This window comes from Ammospiza caudacuta, chromosome 2 (genome assembly GCF_027887145.1).
Source record: "Ammospiza caudacuta isolate bAmmCau1 chromosome 2, bAmmCau1.pri, whole genome shotgun sequence".
Classification (NCBI taxonomy): Eukaryota; Metazoa; Chordata; class Aves; order Passeriformes; family Passerellidae; genus Ammospiza; species Ammospiza caudacuta.
The window spans coordinates 59366928-59386547 of NC_080594.1; the positions used below are offsets into that span (position 1 = coordinate 59366928).

Sequence of the window (19620 nt, forward strand, 5' to 3'; positions counted from 1 at the left end):
GGCTGCTCCACTACAGTCCTGCAGCCAAGCACTGGCCTGAAGACTCCGAAAAGTGGATTCAAACCACAACTGGGCAGGTTTAGATTAAGAAAGAAGGATTTTTTACAATAAAGGTGGCGTGGCACTGGCACAGGTTGTCCAGAGGGGTGGTGGATGCCCCATCCCTGGAAATATTTATGGACAGGTTGGACGGGGCTCTGAGCAGCCTGTTCTAGTTGAAGATCAAGGTAACACAGATTCATTGAGGTTGGAAAAGACCTCTGAGACCATTGTGTCCAAGCTACAATCCAACACCACCCTGTCAATTACACCAGGGCACTGAGTAGTGTGCGGTACACTCATGTACGTACATACAATACAATACAATACAATACATGTACAGTATTTCCTTAAACACCTCCTGCTACAGTGATTCCACCATCTCCCTAGGCATCCATTCCAATGTTTAATCATCCTTTCTGCGAAGAAATTTATTCGTAATGCGCCACTTGAATCTCTATTGGTGCAGCTTAATAGCAGGCCTTCTCGTCTTGTTACTTGTTGCCAGGGAGAACACCTGGCTAAATCTCCCTTCAGGCGGTGGTAGGGAGCGGTCAGGTCACCCCCGAGCCCCCTCCAGGCCGAGCACCGCGAGCTCCCTCAGCTCCTCCTCCCCTCACTCTGCCCCAGCGCCCCCGCCCGCCCATTGCCCCTGCCCGGGGGCGGAGCCGGGAACCCGCCCCGCCCTCCCCAAAATGGCGGCGCTGCCGCTTCCGCCCTTCTCGCCACCGCCCTCCCAGCTGCCACGTCACCGCCGTCGTCACCGCCGTCATCATCGGCGGCGGCGCGGGCGGCGCGAAGGCCGCCGGGAAGGGCGCGCGGAGGCGGTGGCGGCGGCGGCGCTCCCCCGACGGCTGTCCCGGCGCGCGGGGCGGGAGCGGCGGGTCCGCGGGGGCGCGCGCCGCTCCGCGCGCTCCTCCCCCTCCTGCCCGCGCCGCTCCGCGCTCAGGCTCGGGAGGACGGACCCCCCCCTCGCCCCCTCCCACCCTCTCCGCCCCGGGCGGCGGCGGAGGAGGCGGCGGGGAGCGGCGCGGCAGCGCAAGGAGCAGGTGAGTGCGGCGGGGCGGCCGCGGGCGCGGAGGGTGGGGCGGAGAGGCGGGGCGGGCCCCCCGCGTTCCCTTCCCCCGGCCCGGCCGCGGCCCGAGCCTGGGCCCCGACCCATGGCTGCCGGGCCTCGGGCGCGCTCGGCCTGCGGAGCCAGCGGCGGGGAAGGGCCGCGCTCTCGCCCGGCTCGGTGCGGGGCCGGGGGCGGACGCGGGGCTCCCCGAGGAGGGGCGGAGGGAACGCCCGGAGGCGCCATCCCGCCGTGTGCCCGGGATGCCCTTCCGTCAGTCGGTGGTCGTGCTGGAGTCTGCTTCCCGTGTAGTCGGACATTCCCTGATCGTGGGGGGGTTTGGTTGGATTTTGGTTTTGTTTGGGTTTTTTTCTTCCACTTCAGTAGTGCTCTTCTCCCACTTTCTGGCAGTAAAATAGTTTCTGCTCTATGTGCTCAAGAGGGACTACTGATTTCGCTTGTAGGAATTCACGCACCACCATCCTTTCAGGTAGCGCCTACAGCTGACTCCCATCCTTTCCAGAGCTCGTAGCCGGGCACGCTGGGTTAGTGTGTTGTGGGTGCTCTACTCAGGGCCTCGCCTGTGGCTTCTCGATGGGGTCTCGCTCCTCCATTGATTTCTTGTCAGCCTCCTGCGAGAGTGCTTGAAGGTCAGGTGTTGGGCTCTCAGTGAGTTAGCAGCCAGCGCTTTGAGGGATCTTGGGCTGGTGATGGAACACTCACGGTTCCTCTGTGCACGTAGGAGACTCAGCCAATGCACCTGAGAACTGAACAAGTGTGGCTTTATGTGGCTGTGCCCGAGATAATACACCCTGCTTCTCGGCGTGTGTGCTGAGAGTGACGGCGCAGCAATGTGCTGATCCAGCTCGCAGATGGGAGGTGATGTCAGTTCACTAAGGCAGTGAGCTTGGTCCACTCCAGTCTTCACAGACTGTCTCTTAGTCTGGGGAAACATCTTCTTTGAGTGTGAAGACTTTGTTAGACAAGATAGGGAATACTCTGTATTTCTGGATACGGTACTGGGGCCCCATGTTTTTATTTGCCTGTGGAAAGCCAACCATGATTTTATACCTGTGCAAACATAATTAGCAGTTGCTTGTTGCTACTAATGGAGAATATCCTATGTGAGGTTAGAGGGATAGGTTCAGGTTACTGTGGTGATGGGTTACCAGCAGTTTTTCAATTTGGATTAGTTTATAGTTTTCTGTCAAATAGGCTTCTCTGTGTGAGTATTTGACTGCTCTTTTGGAAGGTTCATTATCAATGCATGTTACCATTTTGAGTAATATTTTTAGGTAGTAAACCCATGGAGCTTCTTCAAATATTGCTATTTTATTAGCGATGTGACACAGAAATGTTAACATGGTAATAGCACCCAAAATATTTTCAGGTAAAAGCTCTTAATTTTAAAAAGTGCAGGGAACCGTTCTCAAAGCTGTTATTTAGTTTTCAACACGTATTTAGTTTATCAAGGAGTGTTAATAATGAGTTTGTATCTGAATATCTATAGGACTGAAGTAATTTCACTTGTTATTTGAAATGGCATATTGTTTATCCCTTCACAGGTAGGATTTTCTGGAGTGATGTTGTGCATAGCTTTTGTGTGGTGTGGTGTGCATGTGCAGACATTGACATGCTTATGAGTGATGTCTTGGACTTCCTAAACAGATTTTTATCTCCTTAAATGTTTTCTTGGTTTTGAACTTTGCTTTTGTTCTGTTACATCTCAGTTTCAAGGTTTCCTGTAGAATCCTTCAGGATTCATTTTTTGGGGGGGCTGGATTAGGTTTTTCTAACAGAAAATGAGGTGTTTCAGATATCTCTTGATTATGACTTAAGTAGTATCACACTGATTTTGAAGAAAAACGTTAAGCATACCAAAATTTAAGAATGTTGGTAATAAAAATTACAGAATTTCAGTGAATGCTGTCAATTATATCATGCCTCATGGATTTCAGTTCATTGGTCAGTGCTCAATAGGTGCACTCCTCTCAAGTCTGTCACATTTTAGATGATTCATGTAAATAACACTGTGATATGTTCTCCTTCAAGTGCTAGTGTAATTAATGTCATTAACAGATTGTGAAAGGTTCTGTTTTGAGTTTTTCTGCAACTGAAATAACTGGGAAAGTTATTTCTATTAAAGAATTACATAGATGCATCCATGAATGAGTTATCCTAGTGTTATGGTATTTCTAATTTATTTTAATGGTTGTCATGGATCTTATTTATGCATGGAAAAGTGATAATTTACAGTTAAAATTTTAGGTATAGAATTTATTTTAAGAAAGATAAAGGTAACTTTGCTTAGTTTCAGAAACTTCATTCTGTTTCGGAAGTAGCAGAAAGTTCAGTGCCCCTAAGAGTCAGCAGTGCAATGTCATGTGCCCGAAATAGTGTATAATATTTTACTTAGAAATTACTTAATTTTTTTTTTTTTTTAAATCCTGGTAGTAATTATTTGAAATGTTGAGAGTGCTTAAGGCTCAGTCCACACTGGTGCTCACAGCTAATCCCACATTAGTGTTTCATAAGGAGATGGCAATTCAGAGGCACAGACGTGTGATGGGAACTCCCTGCACTGGTCATCAGCGTGGGATTGATAGCAGGGCTCTGATCATCAGTGGCAAAACAGCACAAGGTGAAAATGTTTCAGAAGGGGAACCTATGTGGGATGTTCCATTTAAATTGTTCGTGGTTGTCCATTAATGTGCAGTCTGAGAAATTTGGAAATTAAACACATAATTTTTTCAACTTACAGTACTTGTTTATGAGCAAGGAACCTTCTCAGAAACAAAAAAAACCGTCGTTATCCATTCGAGATTTTCAGTATTGTTTTAATAATCTCTGTATTTTTCCAACTCACTTCGTTCTCAAAGAATGAAAATGGGACTGACTGCATTTGCAAGCACAGTCTCTGAAATGCATAGTTTGACAAAGTGAAATTCCTCAGTTTGCCTCAGAGTAATGTGTCGGGGCTCTAATCCTGCAGCCTTTGATAACATCTGTATTCACTGAGCAGTGGAACTGCAGTTCTTGTTACACGAGGGAGGCCCTCATGTGATAGTATGTGCATACAAAAAATAATATGCTGTGCACTCACAGCATGCTGGATTTGTTTCTTTAGAGTAATCTATCATGAAATACCTCTTCTGTTAATAAAGGATCTGTTGTTAATTGCAAACTGGTAGATATGGACCAGACTATGAGGTTAGAACTGACAGATTGCTACCCAAAATAGCACAGGTTTTTGTTTCTCATTTTCAGTTGTTTTGTTTTTTTTTTAAATAGGGGGTTTTACAAACCTTAGAAGATTTAGGGTTGAATGGTATTCCTCCTAATTTCCATCTGCAAAAATGCAGGGAAAAAGGTGGTTGGAAAATTATCCGTTCAGTTAGGATGATGGTGCCTCTTCATCCTCTCCGTGTTTGTACTATCTTTTTAAGCCTAGTCATCATCATAACTTCCTATACAGGCTAATTCCAAAAAGGTACTAAATGCTGGGTAAAAATTAACATTTAAAATGAAAGTTTTGCCTCTGTTTCTATGACAACAAAAGTACATTGGAATTGAGGCAAAATTAATGTGATTTTTCTGTATGCTGCTACGATGTCAGTGTGTACTTGTGTATTAGACTCATCTGTCCTTCATGTGTTGAACCTTCTCCCAATGCCATTGCCAGTGTCATTTATCTAACTCTTTTAATTTCAGATATGGCTCTTTTAACTGTAAATATTGAATCCAAATTAGGCATTTGTTATATGATTGTCTTATTAAAAATGCTTTTGCATGTGTCAGTTGATTTTTATATCTTCTATTAAAAGAATGTGACTGCGTGAAGCTGTAGAAATTTAGTAGTTTTTTTCTGAGATTCTGTGAGAATCCTGAAATGGAAGGGTGCTCAGCTAGGTGAGATGTGGTATTGTTTTGCTTTCTAACTTTAATGGTTTATCCTGTCAGACTTTTTAACTATTGCTGCACATTGAGCTGTCCACAATGACCCCTAATTATTTTTCTCAGAAGACTGGACTAATTTGGTCTCATCAACTATTTAGACAAAGTCATTTCTCCTTGTGTGCATTGCATTATATTTATTTGCATTTCATCTGCTGTTGTATTACTCAATTCTCTAACTCAGATCTTTCTGGAAATCTCTGTTCTCCACAGTTCTTACTAACCCAAATAATTACATACTACTGGAAATTCTAATGTTTGACTGTCTGCTTCCACTAATTGATGTTAACCATTGTTTTTAATGTTTGGTATACACCGTATGGTTAACTTCTACCCTCCCTGAACATCTTGGTTAATGTCTTGATTATCTGAACCTTTTTTGTGAGATAAAATTCTTCAGATAATCAGAGGCTTGGAGAAGGAGTCAGTAGAGCAGAGGTCTACTGAGAAATCTCAAATAGACAGTGTAAGCTTTCTTTCTTCCATTGTTTATAAAGGAGCTAAAGTGCTTCAAGAGCTTCAACACAGCATTCTGCTTGTAGAAAATGCACAGGTGTCAGACTCCTAGGGAAATCTTGTCATGGCAATAACTGTAGGGTTCAGATAATGAAGTGTCCACGTTTTGACACGATAATATTTTGTTTCTCTGAAATATAACCTTACTGTATGGAAACTGTGGGAACATACTGCTGATCAGATGGTGAAAATGTGTATTAATCCTCTCTGGTGGATGCTAGTTTAAATGTGTATTACTCTGGCTGTATGGATGCAGTTTGTCATTCGTAACCTGTTTGTGTATGAGGTAGCTGGTGTGTGTGCGTGTGTTCTAGATGTGGTGATGCGTGCAGCGCCTCGAAGCAGAAGGGTAGGAGAGTAGTGTTTGGCTAATAATGAGGGTGATGGCACATTGCAGCACAACAAAGAGGTGTGCTTTTGAACGGTATATAAATTGATGAGTACCTGGCAGATGTTCCTAAATTGATTTTATTTTTGTTTTCATCAAGTAAGAATGTAAAGAATAGAGATTAGTTTTTGAGGCCCTTTTTGTACAATCTGTCTGTAGTGCTAAAAATATATATTCCTTTTCTTTAAATATGGTTGGGTTTTTTTTCCCTATAACTCCTTCCTTTCTCAGGTAAGATAAATTGTGGCTTCTTGTTTATCAAAGTTATGTTGTATTTACTTTAAAATCTGTTTTTTTTTAATGAGGAGGAGCTACTTTTTGAGCAGATTAAGAAGTGCATCATCATTATGGAGTTGTCTTTTTGTTTTTTTCCTAAACTCATGTAATTCCAAATAGTTGTAGAAATCAGACTGACAACAAACACAGGCTGTGGATGATAGCAAGATGGCTTTCAGCAGGTTGTTATACACAACAAGGGGGGAAAAAAATAAAGCTCTCATTTTTCAAAATTTGTTTCAAAACTGGGAGGTGTTTTTAGTGGTTGAAATTGGTTTCTGAGAGGTTGGTGAAATAATATTAAAGGTTCTATTCACTTTAAGTCACTTGAGCTCGTGCACCAAAAATACACAATGAAAGAAAGCATCTGTCCTGTGTGGTGTTTGCTGCCTAAATGAATAACATGTCATATGATCTTTCCCAAGGGGAAGCTGAAGAATCCAAAGCAGGTCATGAAATGAAATGAAAAATTGTCATAACTGGTGTTCAGCTGACTAGTTCAAGTCAGAAACTTTCCGTGTTATTAGATACATTTCACTCATTTATGACTTCTTTTTCTTTCTTCATCACCTCTGCAGCAACTCTTGCAACGTATTTCATACTATTTTATTAATGTAAGTTCAGTGTCAAAGCCCCAAACTGAAGGATTTTACAGTTTTGCTTTTTTTTTTGGTTGAAGTAGTACAAAATGTCAAAAATTAGAAGGAAGGTCACAGTGGAAAATACCAAGACCATATCCGATAGCACATCCCGAAGACCCAGTGTGTTTGAAAGGCTTGGACCCAGCACTGGAAGTACTGCAGAGGTGAGTTGTAAAAGTGTTCTTCTTTTCCTCCCCACCCCAGCATCTTCTTTTCCAGGATTTATATGGTGGGAAAGAGTAGCTCACAAGCAGCAAATACTCAGATGTTACTGAGGTTAAGTAAAGGTGAAAAGAACTCCTTAACATATGGTTGTTGAACATGCCAATACAAGAATTTTCAAATAGCGTGTGTTGTGCCAGCTTCTGGATGGAGCAGTAGTACTGTGCATATTAATAGTGTTTCCACCAACCTAAATTTTTCTCTGCCAGACCTGATGCTCTTTGTTGATTATTTTTAAAAAATCAATTATATTACTGATGGGCAGAAATTACAGCTAAATGGGACTTAATGTGGAGTCATTTGTTTGTTCTGCCACACTCACACCAATGGTATTTCCAGAAAGGAGTGTGAAATTCACCCAGTAATGTCTGTCTCTTAGACACAGTGCCGTAACTGGCTGAAGACTGGCAACTGCCTCTATGGGAACACATGTAGATTCGTACATGGCCCTTCACCACGAGGTAAAGGCTATAGCAGCAGTTATAGAAGGTAAATCAAGAACTCACTTTGAATTCTTCACATGCTGTAGGAAAATAGCTTTTGCAACTCTGTCTTTTGTTTTGTTGGTCTTTTTTTTTTTTAAGTGAAATGCTGTGGTATGCCTAATTGTGTGTTATATCAATAACCAATTGCCTTATGAAGCTGCTTAAAACAATTATTTTGGCAATGTGCAGGATTTTTGTGTGTATACAGCTTTAAAAAATGAATAGTCAACTGGATGCAAATTAACTATATATTACTTGAAATGGGAAGTTCAGGTACCTTAGTACTTTTTTGTTTTGGCATAGTGTCACTGCAGCTTTCTGGTATACTTTTCTGTCCTGTACTAAAATGCTGGTTTGCAATTACTTACAGCAGTGCTTACACTCACAGCCCTCCTGCCTTTGCTATGTTACATGATGAATGTCTGTTGTTTCTCTCATGTTGTGAGAAGACACTTCTCTTCAATACATGGCTTTGTGATTGTACCTATCAGATATTGGAAAATGTCCTGTAGGGGGAGATCAAAAAAGTTACCTAATTTTTCAAAAAAGAGTATTTTTTGTTACATGTCTCTTCATATGTTTCTAAAATTTAATTGTTTTTTCAACTGTCCTTTGTGTGGCGTAACACCTAACTTAACCGAAGCCAAGTATGGCAGCAAGGTTGTAGTGTTCTTTCTATAAAGGACAAAAAGATGATTTTAGCATAGTATCTCTTTCTGTGAAGGCGTCACAATTTACAAACAGCTGTCCTTTATAATGCCAATATTACCTGTAGATTATGGATGGGCACACTGAAGCATTCAAGAGTAAAGCAACAAAAGGAAGGTTGGCCTGATGTTAGGGTTCTGTCTTTGGTTCTTTTTCCTATTCATGTGGCTTGCTCTTAGGATGATCTTGACTTTGCTTGTTTGATCTTCCATTGCTTCCTAGGTGCTAGCAGCTGGGATACAAAATGCATAATACTGAGTTTAATGTTTCTTTTGGTGTGTAAAAAATTTTACTGTGTTCTGTGCTGAATGTTCCAAATGAATAAAGTAAGCGATTTGCTGGTAGGGATTAAATTTTAAAACAGTTAAAATGTCACTTTCTCCTTGCTTTTAGTGTTTGGAACACTCAGTGTGTAGTTCTGCTTGGTCATTTGAAGAAAAGTGACATTTCTTTTAATGATTAAAGCTGTGTTTCTGCTTCACTGTCACCAGTGACATTTAAGAAAAACGTTGATTTCCTTCTTCTTATTGCTAACTTTTTTACTAGGACTATTTGAAAAGTCAAAGGACAAACCTTCCTGCTTATTTGCTTGGCACATTCAGCATTTAATAAAGATGTTCTTAAAAGTAAAAAGGGGGAGGAAGCCCCCCCCCCCCAACCAGACAAATGAAAGAGTTGTGCCTGTCTTCAAAAGTTTCCACTAATAGCTCTTGGCCAGGCATAGAAAAAGCTGGTACATAATATATACATAATAAAATGGTGGCATTTTCATGCCATTTAACATTAGAGAGATTTTCACAAATGTTATCCAGGCATTTCAAATGCAATTTTATTGGCTTCAGGCAAGCCAAACTAATGCTGCTTCTGCATCAGTTCAGTTAAAGCAATATTCTTGTTCAAGTATCTGGGATAGCAAAGTGGCAGTGTGTCTGCCTGTGTTCAGTCAGTCTGCCAGGGAGCTCTTGTCTGCTTTGCAATGAGTTGGGTGGGACAGAGCATCTCTTGCTGCCTTTCTGTCTTCATACCTTCTGCCTCAAGTTCCATACCTGCCTGCAGTCAGTCCTTTTGCTAATGGTTTTATCTGACCATAATGCCTCCCATAGTTCAAAACATGGGAGGAAAACTTAATTCTGAAGTATGATAAAGATTGATTTTAGCGCTAATGCTGCCTTTCACAGCATGAATTTTAATCTTGCTATAAAAATAAATCCTAACGTGTTTTTACATGAAGCATACCTGATGATAGTATTGAGAATTCAGTATTAGACCTGCCAGTCTTCCCAACATCAGAATTTAGGTGAAGCTAAGAGCTGTGTGTAAACATGCTGTCCCATGAGGAATTTTGCTCTTTCTGCACTTGTAGATTGTTGGTTAGTTGCTTGGCAACTTCCTGGCTGGCTCCTTTATACGATTGTTGGGATCTATGCCATTGCTGGGCTCTTTTCTTAGTCTGACTGATCCTCTTTATTTGGGATCATCACACTGCTTTTAAAAACCAAACCAAACCATCAGTCATACTAGGAAAGAATGTATGGATTTTGAAAGTTTCAAATATGGGAAACTGGAAACAGAGCGGTGTTTCTTGAGCAGTCATAACGTGTATATAATACACAAATATTGGTCATCTGCCTCTATGCACAAGTGTGCTCTCACACAGGCATACAGAAATATCTTCAGGTAGGTGTGTTGCAAGGTCTGCCTGTTGCTGGGTACCTGTTCCTGACACTGTAAGAAGTACAGGAGCAAATCAAGTCACTGTTACAAATGTGTATTTCCTAAATGCTGTTGAACATGGAGAACTGAACTGTTGCAGGAAGTAATGCTGTTTGAAATCACTTAACTGCCTTAGAACTTGAAACGAGGAAATTCTTCATTTCAGGCCTTATGTAAAAGATAGGCCCAGCTCAAAATATTAGAAAGAAATTGCATAATGCCTTTTGTGTGAAAGGTTCTGTTTTCAGTTTTTCTGCAACTGAAAGTTGCAGTCTCGCTACATTGTCTTAAGCTGCAGAGATAATTTGTCATGAACTGTTGAAGCTCAACAATGAGCAGGACCTGGAATAACCAAAGATCCCTTTTGGAGGGAGCTGGGGGAAAGTTATGTAGAATTGAAGCTGTGGCACACATAAAAGAAAATCAGCTAGTAGACCAGCTTGTTTTTCTGTGCATTCAGCCAAAGCATCTGAAAACAGTCATGGCTTCATGAGTAATTATTTCTTAAAGTTTGACTAATTGTCAGTCTTATTTAATTAGAGTTTTTGGAGGGTTATGATGTCTTTGGGGAAGGAGAGATAGGGTGATTACCATGACTTTCTGGTGTTCTCCTAAAGCTGAAAAAAGCTTACCCAGTGACAGCAAAACCAAACAAAAAATTGTCCAGCAAACCCCAGCCCTGAATGTGTACCTTTTAACTTTGTGGGTTTTTTTCATAGCTTTTATAATATTTAAGTAGATTTGAATAATGCTTTAGCACAATACTTTTTTTTCGGCATGGGAGGGAACAAAAATTTTTTTAATTGGTGGTAAAATTGGATACTTTGTATCCAAGTGGTTTGGATACTTTGTTTTGTACCCCAGCTTGTAACTTTAAATAAAAGTATTAAAATGTCAGATGTGACTCTCTAAGGTACATGAGCTGCACTCAGTGCGTGTTCTCTTGCTTTCTCCTTCAGCTAAGGGGATTTTTTCCTGAAGGTATTCCTCTTGAGGAACAATATTACAAATACATTATTGATAATCGTTCTGCTCCTTAGCTTAATTTTCAGTTTCACTAATCCAAATCCTTTGCATTTGTGGCTTAAATATTATTAAAAATTAAGGTGTTGAATTACACTTTAATGCTGAAAGACAGTTTATTTGTTGAGATAGCTGATGGTTGGAATGCTTCGGAGAGTTTTGGTAATGCAAATGATTACCTTTTTAATATGGAGGAAGGGGAAAAATACTTTGAATCATAACCTTTACTAAATCCAGACACTTTAAGGATCATATAGTCATGCATGCAAAGAAAATAACTTATTTATATTTGTATGCTGGTTATTATTTGATCCTTGGTGATGAAAAAAAGCAGAGCTCTACTCTTCTGTACATTTCCTCTGATCTAGATTGCCCTGTACTTACAATTTCATGGAGAATCAAATGCTATAAAAAATGAGAGCAGTCATTGATCTTTGTCTCTGTAGATCCTCGTACATTTAACCCCGTGATGCAGTTTAAAGAATTAAATCTAGGAAACAGTGCAGAGGAGGAAATGGAAAAAAATTACTTTTTCAAATATGTGCAGATTGAAAATGAAATGATATTAAATTTTTGTATGCCTTGACTGTGAAACAGCCATCACAGAAGTACAAAACTCAGTATCAAGACAAATGTATATGAAGAGAAGATTTGTTTTCTTGAACTGAAAGGTATTCTGAAACAGTCCCTACATTTCCTTAGCTTAGGAATTTGTTTGAATCACAGAATGGTTTGGGTTGGAAGGGACCTTAAAGATCATCTGATTCCGACCCCCCTGCCGTGGGCAGGGACACCTTCCATTCCACCAGGCTGCTCAGAGCCCCATCCAGCCTGGCCTGGAGCACTGCCAGGGATGGGGCATGCACAGCTTCTCTGGGCAACCTGTGCCAGTGCCTCAGCAATGCAATGGTTGTTCTCTTCTAACACGTAAGGGGTGAATGAGCTCATGAATCCATACTAAAATTACAGTAGTGTAGGATGTTCCTCCTCCCACATCACAGTAATATCTTTTACAGAAACTATATCGTAAAGGTTCATGACTAGCAGAGTTCATCCAGTATTTTGTAATTAAATAATGAAATAGTTATTAGTGCAAGATGGAAAATGGAAGAGGCCTCCAGGAGTTCATTTCTGGTTCATGGTCCTGCAGCAATGTTTTCCTGTTTAGCAGCCTCACCTAGACCATGGGAGGATGGTGCTTAGGTTATCTCTGCTTGCAGACTTCATCCACATTCAGAGTTGTGCTTCTCTGTGACTTTCATTGCTAGTCTATAGTAGTTTGATTCTGCATTAATTGTGATTTTACATGTATGTAATATATATAGAGACATATTTATGTAATTTATATAAAAGTTGTTACAGCTTAGATTAAGGAGAAGGCTAAATCTTCAAGTATTTGGTAAGAGTGATTGTGAAGCACATCTGCATGATGGTCAGAAAAGGGTTATTCTGGATGGGAAGCTGATCTAGAGTAGTAACTGAGTAATGCCATATATACATAAAAATAATTTTTCTTCTTAGAGTCAAGTCTTCCTTGACTTTCTGAAAGGAAAGTTTTTATGATGCTTAAGCCCTTTAGAATGGAATATTTTCTTACTCATCAACCTTGCCTCTGGGTGGGAGGTTTAGATTTTGCTGGATATACTAATAAAATACTAATTAAAAGACAGATAATACTCATTTAAAAATAGTCCCATAGAACTGGTTATATTATATTTCTGTATTATACAGGTCACCAGAAAGACCCACTGGAGATCTTCGGGAAAGAATGAAGAACAAACGTCAAGATGTTGAGGCAGAGCCACAGAAACGAAGTACAGAGGAATCATCCTCTCCTGTTAGGGTAAGAGTGGAGTTTGCAGAACTCCAGAATCCCTCAGTAACAATTGGGCAGTGTGTCCTAGAAACCTTATTGTTGTGACTTGTAATATTGAAAATGTTTTAAGGAACTGATCATTTTGTACATAGCATATCACATTTTTTGTTATGAAGTGTCTTAACAATTGTACTGTTTTGCAATTTTGTAGTGCTTCTGGTCTTTTGGTTCCCAAAGATTTATAAACCCCACAGACATAAAATGTGTTATAAATACTGATAAACAGGTATTTAATAACAGTGCAGACTCTTTGATTATTACCAAGAAAGTATACTAACCATTGTTTCAGTTGTCCACTATTTCCCCCCAAACACTTACTCATGCATCCTGATCTAAGTTGTTCACGCCAAATTTGCCTTTGATGATTAACCATGCAGTTACGATTGGGCTGGTTCATTTTCCCTTCCCCCTCACACACTCATCAGTCACCCCAACTGCTTAATTAATGAATTTTGCAAAAAATTCATTATTGTTCTTATTTTGTAAGCATCTTTCTGCAACCCTGTGGCCCTCAAATATCAAAATTTAATTATTTTCAAATTGCGTTACCTGTTTCTGATGTTACAGACAAATAGGGTTAGAGTTCGTAGTGTGACCCTGTACCTATGAAGCAGTAGCACCACTGTGTTCCTGCACCATGTTTAACATCGTCTTCATATGAATAATTTTTAAAAGGTTTTATTTGTAAAAATTAAGTTTTGCTTCTGCAGGTACTGACAATGTTCTATCATTTCCTCTTGATCTGTTCCTACTTGTTGTGTGAAATAAATCTTTTTATGTCAGCTGTAAATAAATCAGCAGCAGCTGCTATCATTAAATTTAACTGAATGGCTTACCTTCCAATCATGTTTTCAGTTGCTGTTAATTTTTGTAAACTCTCAATCTTTTTACTGAAATGTGTTTATTTTATTTTCTAATAGTTTGAATAAACTGTTCAGTTATTGAGTACATGGTTGGTGGGAAAATTTTTTTTCCAACCGTCATTAAAAATTCGCTGTAACTTCTGTCCTGGTGCAACTCTAATTTTGATGTAATTCTTACTTTTGATTAGTTAACCTTGCTTTTTATAGTGTACTCTTAATGTAATAATAAAATACTCTTAAACAACTAAAACCCAAGTGAAAGTGAACTGGAAGCAAGAATCTAAAGGAATTGGAGAATTAGTGTTAATGAATCAAAGAACTATTTATAGATTAAGCACACAGCAGATTAAAAAATACTCTGCTTCAATCTCATAAAATGGAAGATTGAGGAAACAGCTGACCTTTTGTTTTAGTTCCATGGAGGCAACTCTCAAAATACAGGATATCAAAGAAAATATTCTGGAACAAATAGATGAAGAGGGACAGTCGTCAAGAGTTGCTTTGCAAAGAACCAGGATATCTAAAAGGACAGAAGACTCAAGTGGCTGAACTGCTGAGAGAAATCTTGCTCCATCGGTACAGCTGCTGTTACGGTGGAGATCTAATATGTTATGTTTGCATACTTTATTAAAGCTTTTGGGGTAACAGCAGAGCTTGATAAGAAAACTTTGAAATAATGAAAAGTAGCTTGTCCCATAAGAAGTTTCATAATTTTGGTTAAAAATAAAAAAGACCAATCAGAAACATTTCTGCAGATGAAATCTGTGCTTCACCAGACTACTAGACTGAAACTTCGATGGAGAGTAGTGGTTAAGAGAGAACTGCCTCTCATAGGTCAGACCTGTTTTGAAACAAGACTTCTGAGGCATATGTATAGATAGTCAAAGAATAGAAGGTATAGTATTCTAGGTTTAGAAGCCAGCTAAGGGGAAAATTTTAGATTATTTGAAATTGAATTACACAGAATTCTATTGTAATTCATTTAAAGAACTATAATTTTAAAGAATGTAGAAAAGATTTGGACATTCCAAATGTCAGACTTTGCAGAAGATTTGAAAACAGTACTTGGGATTACTGAAGTCTGAGGAATGCCATGGGGGTTGGGAAAGATAGTTTTTGGCAGTACAATGGCAGTTGAAACTTGGTGTTGGCAAGTGCAAGGTCATGCACAATGAAGAAAGTATTTAAAACAAAAAATGAATGAATTTTTTAAAAGTAACTGAAACCACTCAATAGAAAAATAAGTTATTGTGGACAGCTCAATGAAACCATGTGTTCCAATTGAAGTCACAGTTGTAGAAGCAAACATTCAGGTATATTAAAATGGAATAGAAAATGATCGATAATATGCTGTAGAAATTCATGGTCCAGTTTTATTTGAAATGCTGTTTGGTTGTCATCACCTGTGTGCAAGAAAATACCGTCAAAGGTCTTCCTGAAGTGGGCAAAGAGGTGAAAAATAAACTGGAGAGAAGAAAGGACATGGAATGAATGCATATAATGTATGTTTGAGAGAATGTGAGTTAGATGCGTCATATTCGTACTTTAACCCAGTAGAAAGGGTGGCAAATTTGAAAATGACAAGGGGAAATGCTGTTTATGTTATATATAATAATTCTGCCTGGCTGTCAGAAGATAGGCATGCAAAGCTGAATAGGTTCCACCAGAATCTAAGACAGTATAACTAGGATAAAATCTTTTCAGAAGAGATTTTTTTATTCTTTGGAGGCATAACTAGTACAATCTATATGTATTTAGGAAGAAACTTCCTATATTGGCAGTTTATACACTATATCCCTTTTTATTTCTTCATGCTTTGTATTATTATTTGCAGAGACGATATGCTGTGTTATGTGGACACCTACATTAAACTCAGTTGTTTTTGTGTTTCTTGGATTTGTGTTTGGAATTACTTCAGCACTGTATGTTAGTGTATGAATCATTATACAAATAATTAGATGAGGTTCCTGCTGTTACTTCTTCAGTTGAAAATTTTTATTTTAAATTATGAGAAGACAGTTATGTTGGTGTGTATGAAGTCTTACCTAAAGTCTAAACGTGGAAGGTGTGTGTGATTTGGGAGAAACAGTGGGAGGAGCTTAATGTACATTTAGGAAGGTTTTTGTAAGGAATGTGTATCACTTGTTTCGTATCTGTGGATTTTATCACTGTAGCTTTTATTTCCACGGGAAATAGGACTCAGCATTGTCTTCCATCTCTGAAATGGGAACAAATACCACTTAATGTCAGGGGAACTTCAGATTCATTTACTTATGTGTTTCTGTAGCATGGTAGTAGTTTACACTATAAAGATATACCTGGAGCAAAGTAGTACTGTAGTACTAGCTTGCCCAGAAGGTTGTAGCTGTAATACATGTAGCTTACTGTAGATTTAAAGGAATCTGTGCTTTGGAATGACTTTATTTTGCTGCTGCATGTACGTGTGCAATCTGATAAGGTTGAAACTGAGATTTCTGCAATGCAAGAATTGTAGGTTGTATCAGTTTTCTGTTCTTACCATCGGTGTTGGCAAAGTAACACTTCTTGGCTAGAAGCATGTTTTACAGATTGGATGAGTCCTTTTGTACTTGGCCAGGCTTTTGTGGCAGTAGTGGGAAATTTATTCAAGTAGACATCAAGTCTTGTGCGGTAGAGGGCTGATCACATGGGACATAGAACTTTAACTTGAATAGACATTAAATAAAATCTCACAGAAATCAGCCATAATGTCATGAGTTTTTCCTTTTCTTGTATGGCATCTCTCCTAAACATCAACGTATGAAACTGTAAACATCTATCCAACACCTGCTATGTTTAGCTGTGAGCATATACCTAAAAACAGCATAGACAAAGTCTACTAAATCATTTCCTCTTAAGACAAGCTACATTGTTTTTTAATAAATAAATATATAATTCTGTAAGTATAGTGGTTCTTGTCTAGTAAATGGCATTTTTTCAGAGTCTTCAGAGAAGTTGTTAACAAGAGTGAATATACAGCATCTTCAGGTACCAGTGACAGTCATGCTATTGGCCTTTAGGAACTTACTTTATTCTTGGCTTGTTAGGGGAGGGACAAAAAAGATCTCTAAGTATATGAAGGAAATATTTAATTCCCATAGTATGAGGGAATCAAATGTGTTACAAGTGTAACAAGTAAAAGGAATATGTTGAAGACTTTTCAGTGAGAAAAATTAGGTATGTGTTCTAAACCATCATAACTTAAATTCTTGATTAGCATGCCCCAGGAAAAATATACTCAATTTCTAAACTGATATTTATTTTTCAAGGTGCAATGCTGTCAAAATCTTTTTTCTTGACAACTAAGCAACATTAATGTGAAATGCTTCCCCTATATTCAGTATTTCAGTTTGATAGCTGGTTTTGGTCTCAGTTCTTCTGTAGAAATACGATTGTGCCACTACTGAATCTTTCCACTGAAAGGATAAAATACAGGCTCTTGCAAGATGCTTGTATTGGCTTGTAAGTCTGAGGAGGTAGGCATGATACATACAGGTTGTGTAGTATTTTTAACATGGGTCATTAAACAGGACTTGAAGCGCTGACTTGCTGCACTTTCTTTGATGACAAGGTATTTGATGAATTTTCTTTGGGAGATTTTTTTAAATTGGCGTAGAGAGGTTGTCCTACTGTTCATGTTTCAGTTTGCTTGTAAGAGGTAGTGTTGAATTAATAGAAGCTAGGATTCATATTTAAGAAATTAGGGTTTTGTTTATGTTATAGGGCATAGTTGAAGTATGTAGAAGTATACAGCCCAATAGAACGGCTGTGGCCTTCATGGACGGTGGGCTAGAAAAATAAGAACAGTCTTACAAAAGAAAAGAATGGTTGCAGAGAAGACTTCTTATGCTTACATATTTTTAGATCTCATCAGAGTAATTTTCTTTTAAAGTAATTTTCTTTGGGGCATAGTAGAATTCTGGCCCAAAGACTGAATGTCTTTAGTACATGTTGAGACAATAGCTTAGTGGATATAGACTTGTCTGCAATTGCTGTCAGAAACCAGCATGACTCAGTAAGTTATGACCTTCTGCATAATTTTAGAGATTTACATTATTTAATTAGAGATAAGTTTTTAACATTGTTACTGAATAAAAAGGAATAGTTGAATTTTACTCATTTTTGAGTGACTGACTGACTGCAATTTTATTTTGTTTCCTCAGGGTATTTCTAAGGTGATGTTAAGGTTTTAAATTAAATCAAGATTTAAGTACCAATAAGGAATAGCTAGTGAAATTCTCAAGCATCTCCTTTTCTTGATGTTTCTCCCACATACCAACATGAAAGAATCCTCAGAAAAACAAGAGGGCACTATGTGAGCTGAGAACAACAGGACTGTGGGACAGATTTTGCTGTTCTGGTTTCCTGTTTATTAAATTAACCTGAGATGCTTTAAGCTTGAATTTTCTTCTTTTGCTAGTAGTGAAGAAACTTTTTCCTGTGTTCGACTTGAGTCCAAGTGCATCCCACAGAGAATGTTGCTTCAGCAGATGCAGAGGTGCAGCTATGTAGCTGTACTGGAATTTAGCAGGGGCACAAGAGCATCACAGCATCAGTTGACTTGAAATTGTCTTTTTTCTTGTACAGATAGTCTCTGGCTTTCTTAGGTGTTCACAGGACATGGGAAATGGGTGCTACTGCATTAGTTAGACTTCTCTTGGAGACAGTGAAAGTCAAACACAAAGCTGTCAGTGGAACTTCATTTGATTGTGTTGCTTTAGAATTTTTCCCCTTCTGCCAGCCAAGGGTGTCTGGGTTTATTTATTATCTCCTCCCCTTCCATATTCTTTATCCTCTGAAGAGTTAAATGGTTCCACTTCTGAGGCTCATCTGCCTTGAATGTAAATATTCTTATTTACGGCTGAGGATTCTTGCTCAGGCTGTTAAAAATATACTCTTAAAATGTTCATTAAACTTCTGGTCTTTAGAACTTAATCTCTTATTTTGGTGCCTATTTCTCTGATATGTGCTTGACTCTTGCTCTGCCTTTAAGCCTTCTTATTTTATGAATCCTTTCTTCTCTTTTCCTTATCTGCTATTTGCATTCTGATTATATGAAATTGCATTAGAACATGTAGCCTGTGGAGTCTCTGCTTGTTTAGGAGAGTATTTGTTCAACAGGCTAAAGGGAAAAATGCTTTTTGTGGTATGAAAAAAAAGCCCAAAATACCATGTAAAATACACCTACTTCTTCAGGCTTCTTTTGAAATAAAGTTGTTTACTCTAATGCAGCATTTTTCCCTTTATAGAAAGAGTCCTCACGAGGAAGACATAGAGAAAAGGAGGATATCAAAATTACAAAGGAGCGAACACCAGAAAGCGAAGAGGAAAATGGGGATTGGGAAACAAACAGAGAAGGTATGTATTGAACTGACAGTCCCCTGATGCCTCAGAGAACTGTGAGATTTCTGGGCTGTCTGTCAAGTGGAATGCTTCAAGATTTGGTTTCTAAGCAGAATACTTTGATGCAGTAACTGGTAATTTTTTTTTTTTTTTGAGGAGAACTAACAAGTTACCTGAGTTGGACTGCTACAGTGGTTCAGTGGTTAAACCAACTAGCTTTAAAAACAGGCTTTTTTTGGTGTAGTCTACTCCATGGTTAATCTTTCACATTAAGGTCACTAGATAAATCCAAGTAGCATCTAAAGTAATTTTGGAACCTGTTAGTCTGAGAAGAAGGTGGAACTCCTTTGAATTCAAAAGTCAGCCATTTTTGTTGCATAATTTTTAATGGTGTAAGCTGTCATTAACGAGGTCTCCATTAGAATAACAACAGTTGAAGGTGGACATCAGTGAAATATTTATGTTTTAAAAATACTTGAAGAATGCTAAGTGTCTTGCATT

General features: G+C 38.9%; 1 protein-coding gene across 3 annotated transcripts in view; it reads left to right on the forward strand.

Moving 5' to 3' along the window:
- The first annotated feature begins 851 nt into the window (after positions 1-851).
- Positions 852-19620, forward strand: part of ZC3H13 (zinc finger CCCH-type containing 13) — a 45108-nt gene continuing 26339 nt past the window's right edge. For 2 of the 3 annotated variants that reach the window (XM_058823357.1, XM_058823375.1), the window contains exons 1-5: positions 852-1088; positions 6907-7032; positions 7470-7579; positions 12751-12862; positions 19026-19134. In XM_058823357.1, the coding sequence (XP_058679340.1) occupies positions 6916-7032; positions 7470-7579; positions 12751-12862; positions 19026-19134 (448 nt within the window). In that variant the 5' untranslated portion in view covers positions 852-1088; positions 6907-6915. The remainder of the gene's footprint in view (positions 1089-6906; positions 7033-7469; positions 7580-12750; positions 12863-19025; positions 19135-19620) is intronic. The other variant, XM_058823366.1, reaches the window with a different exon arrangement.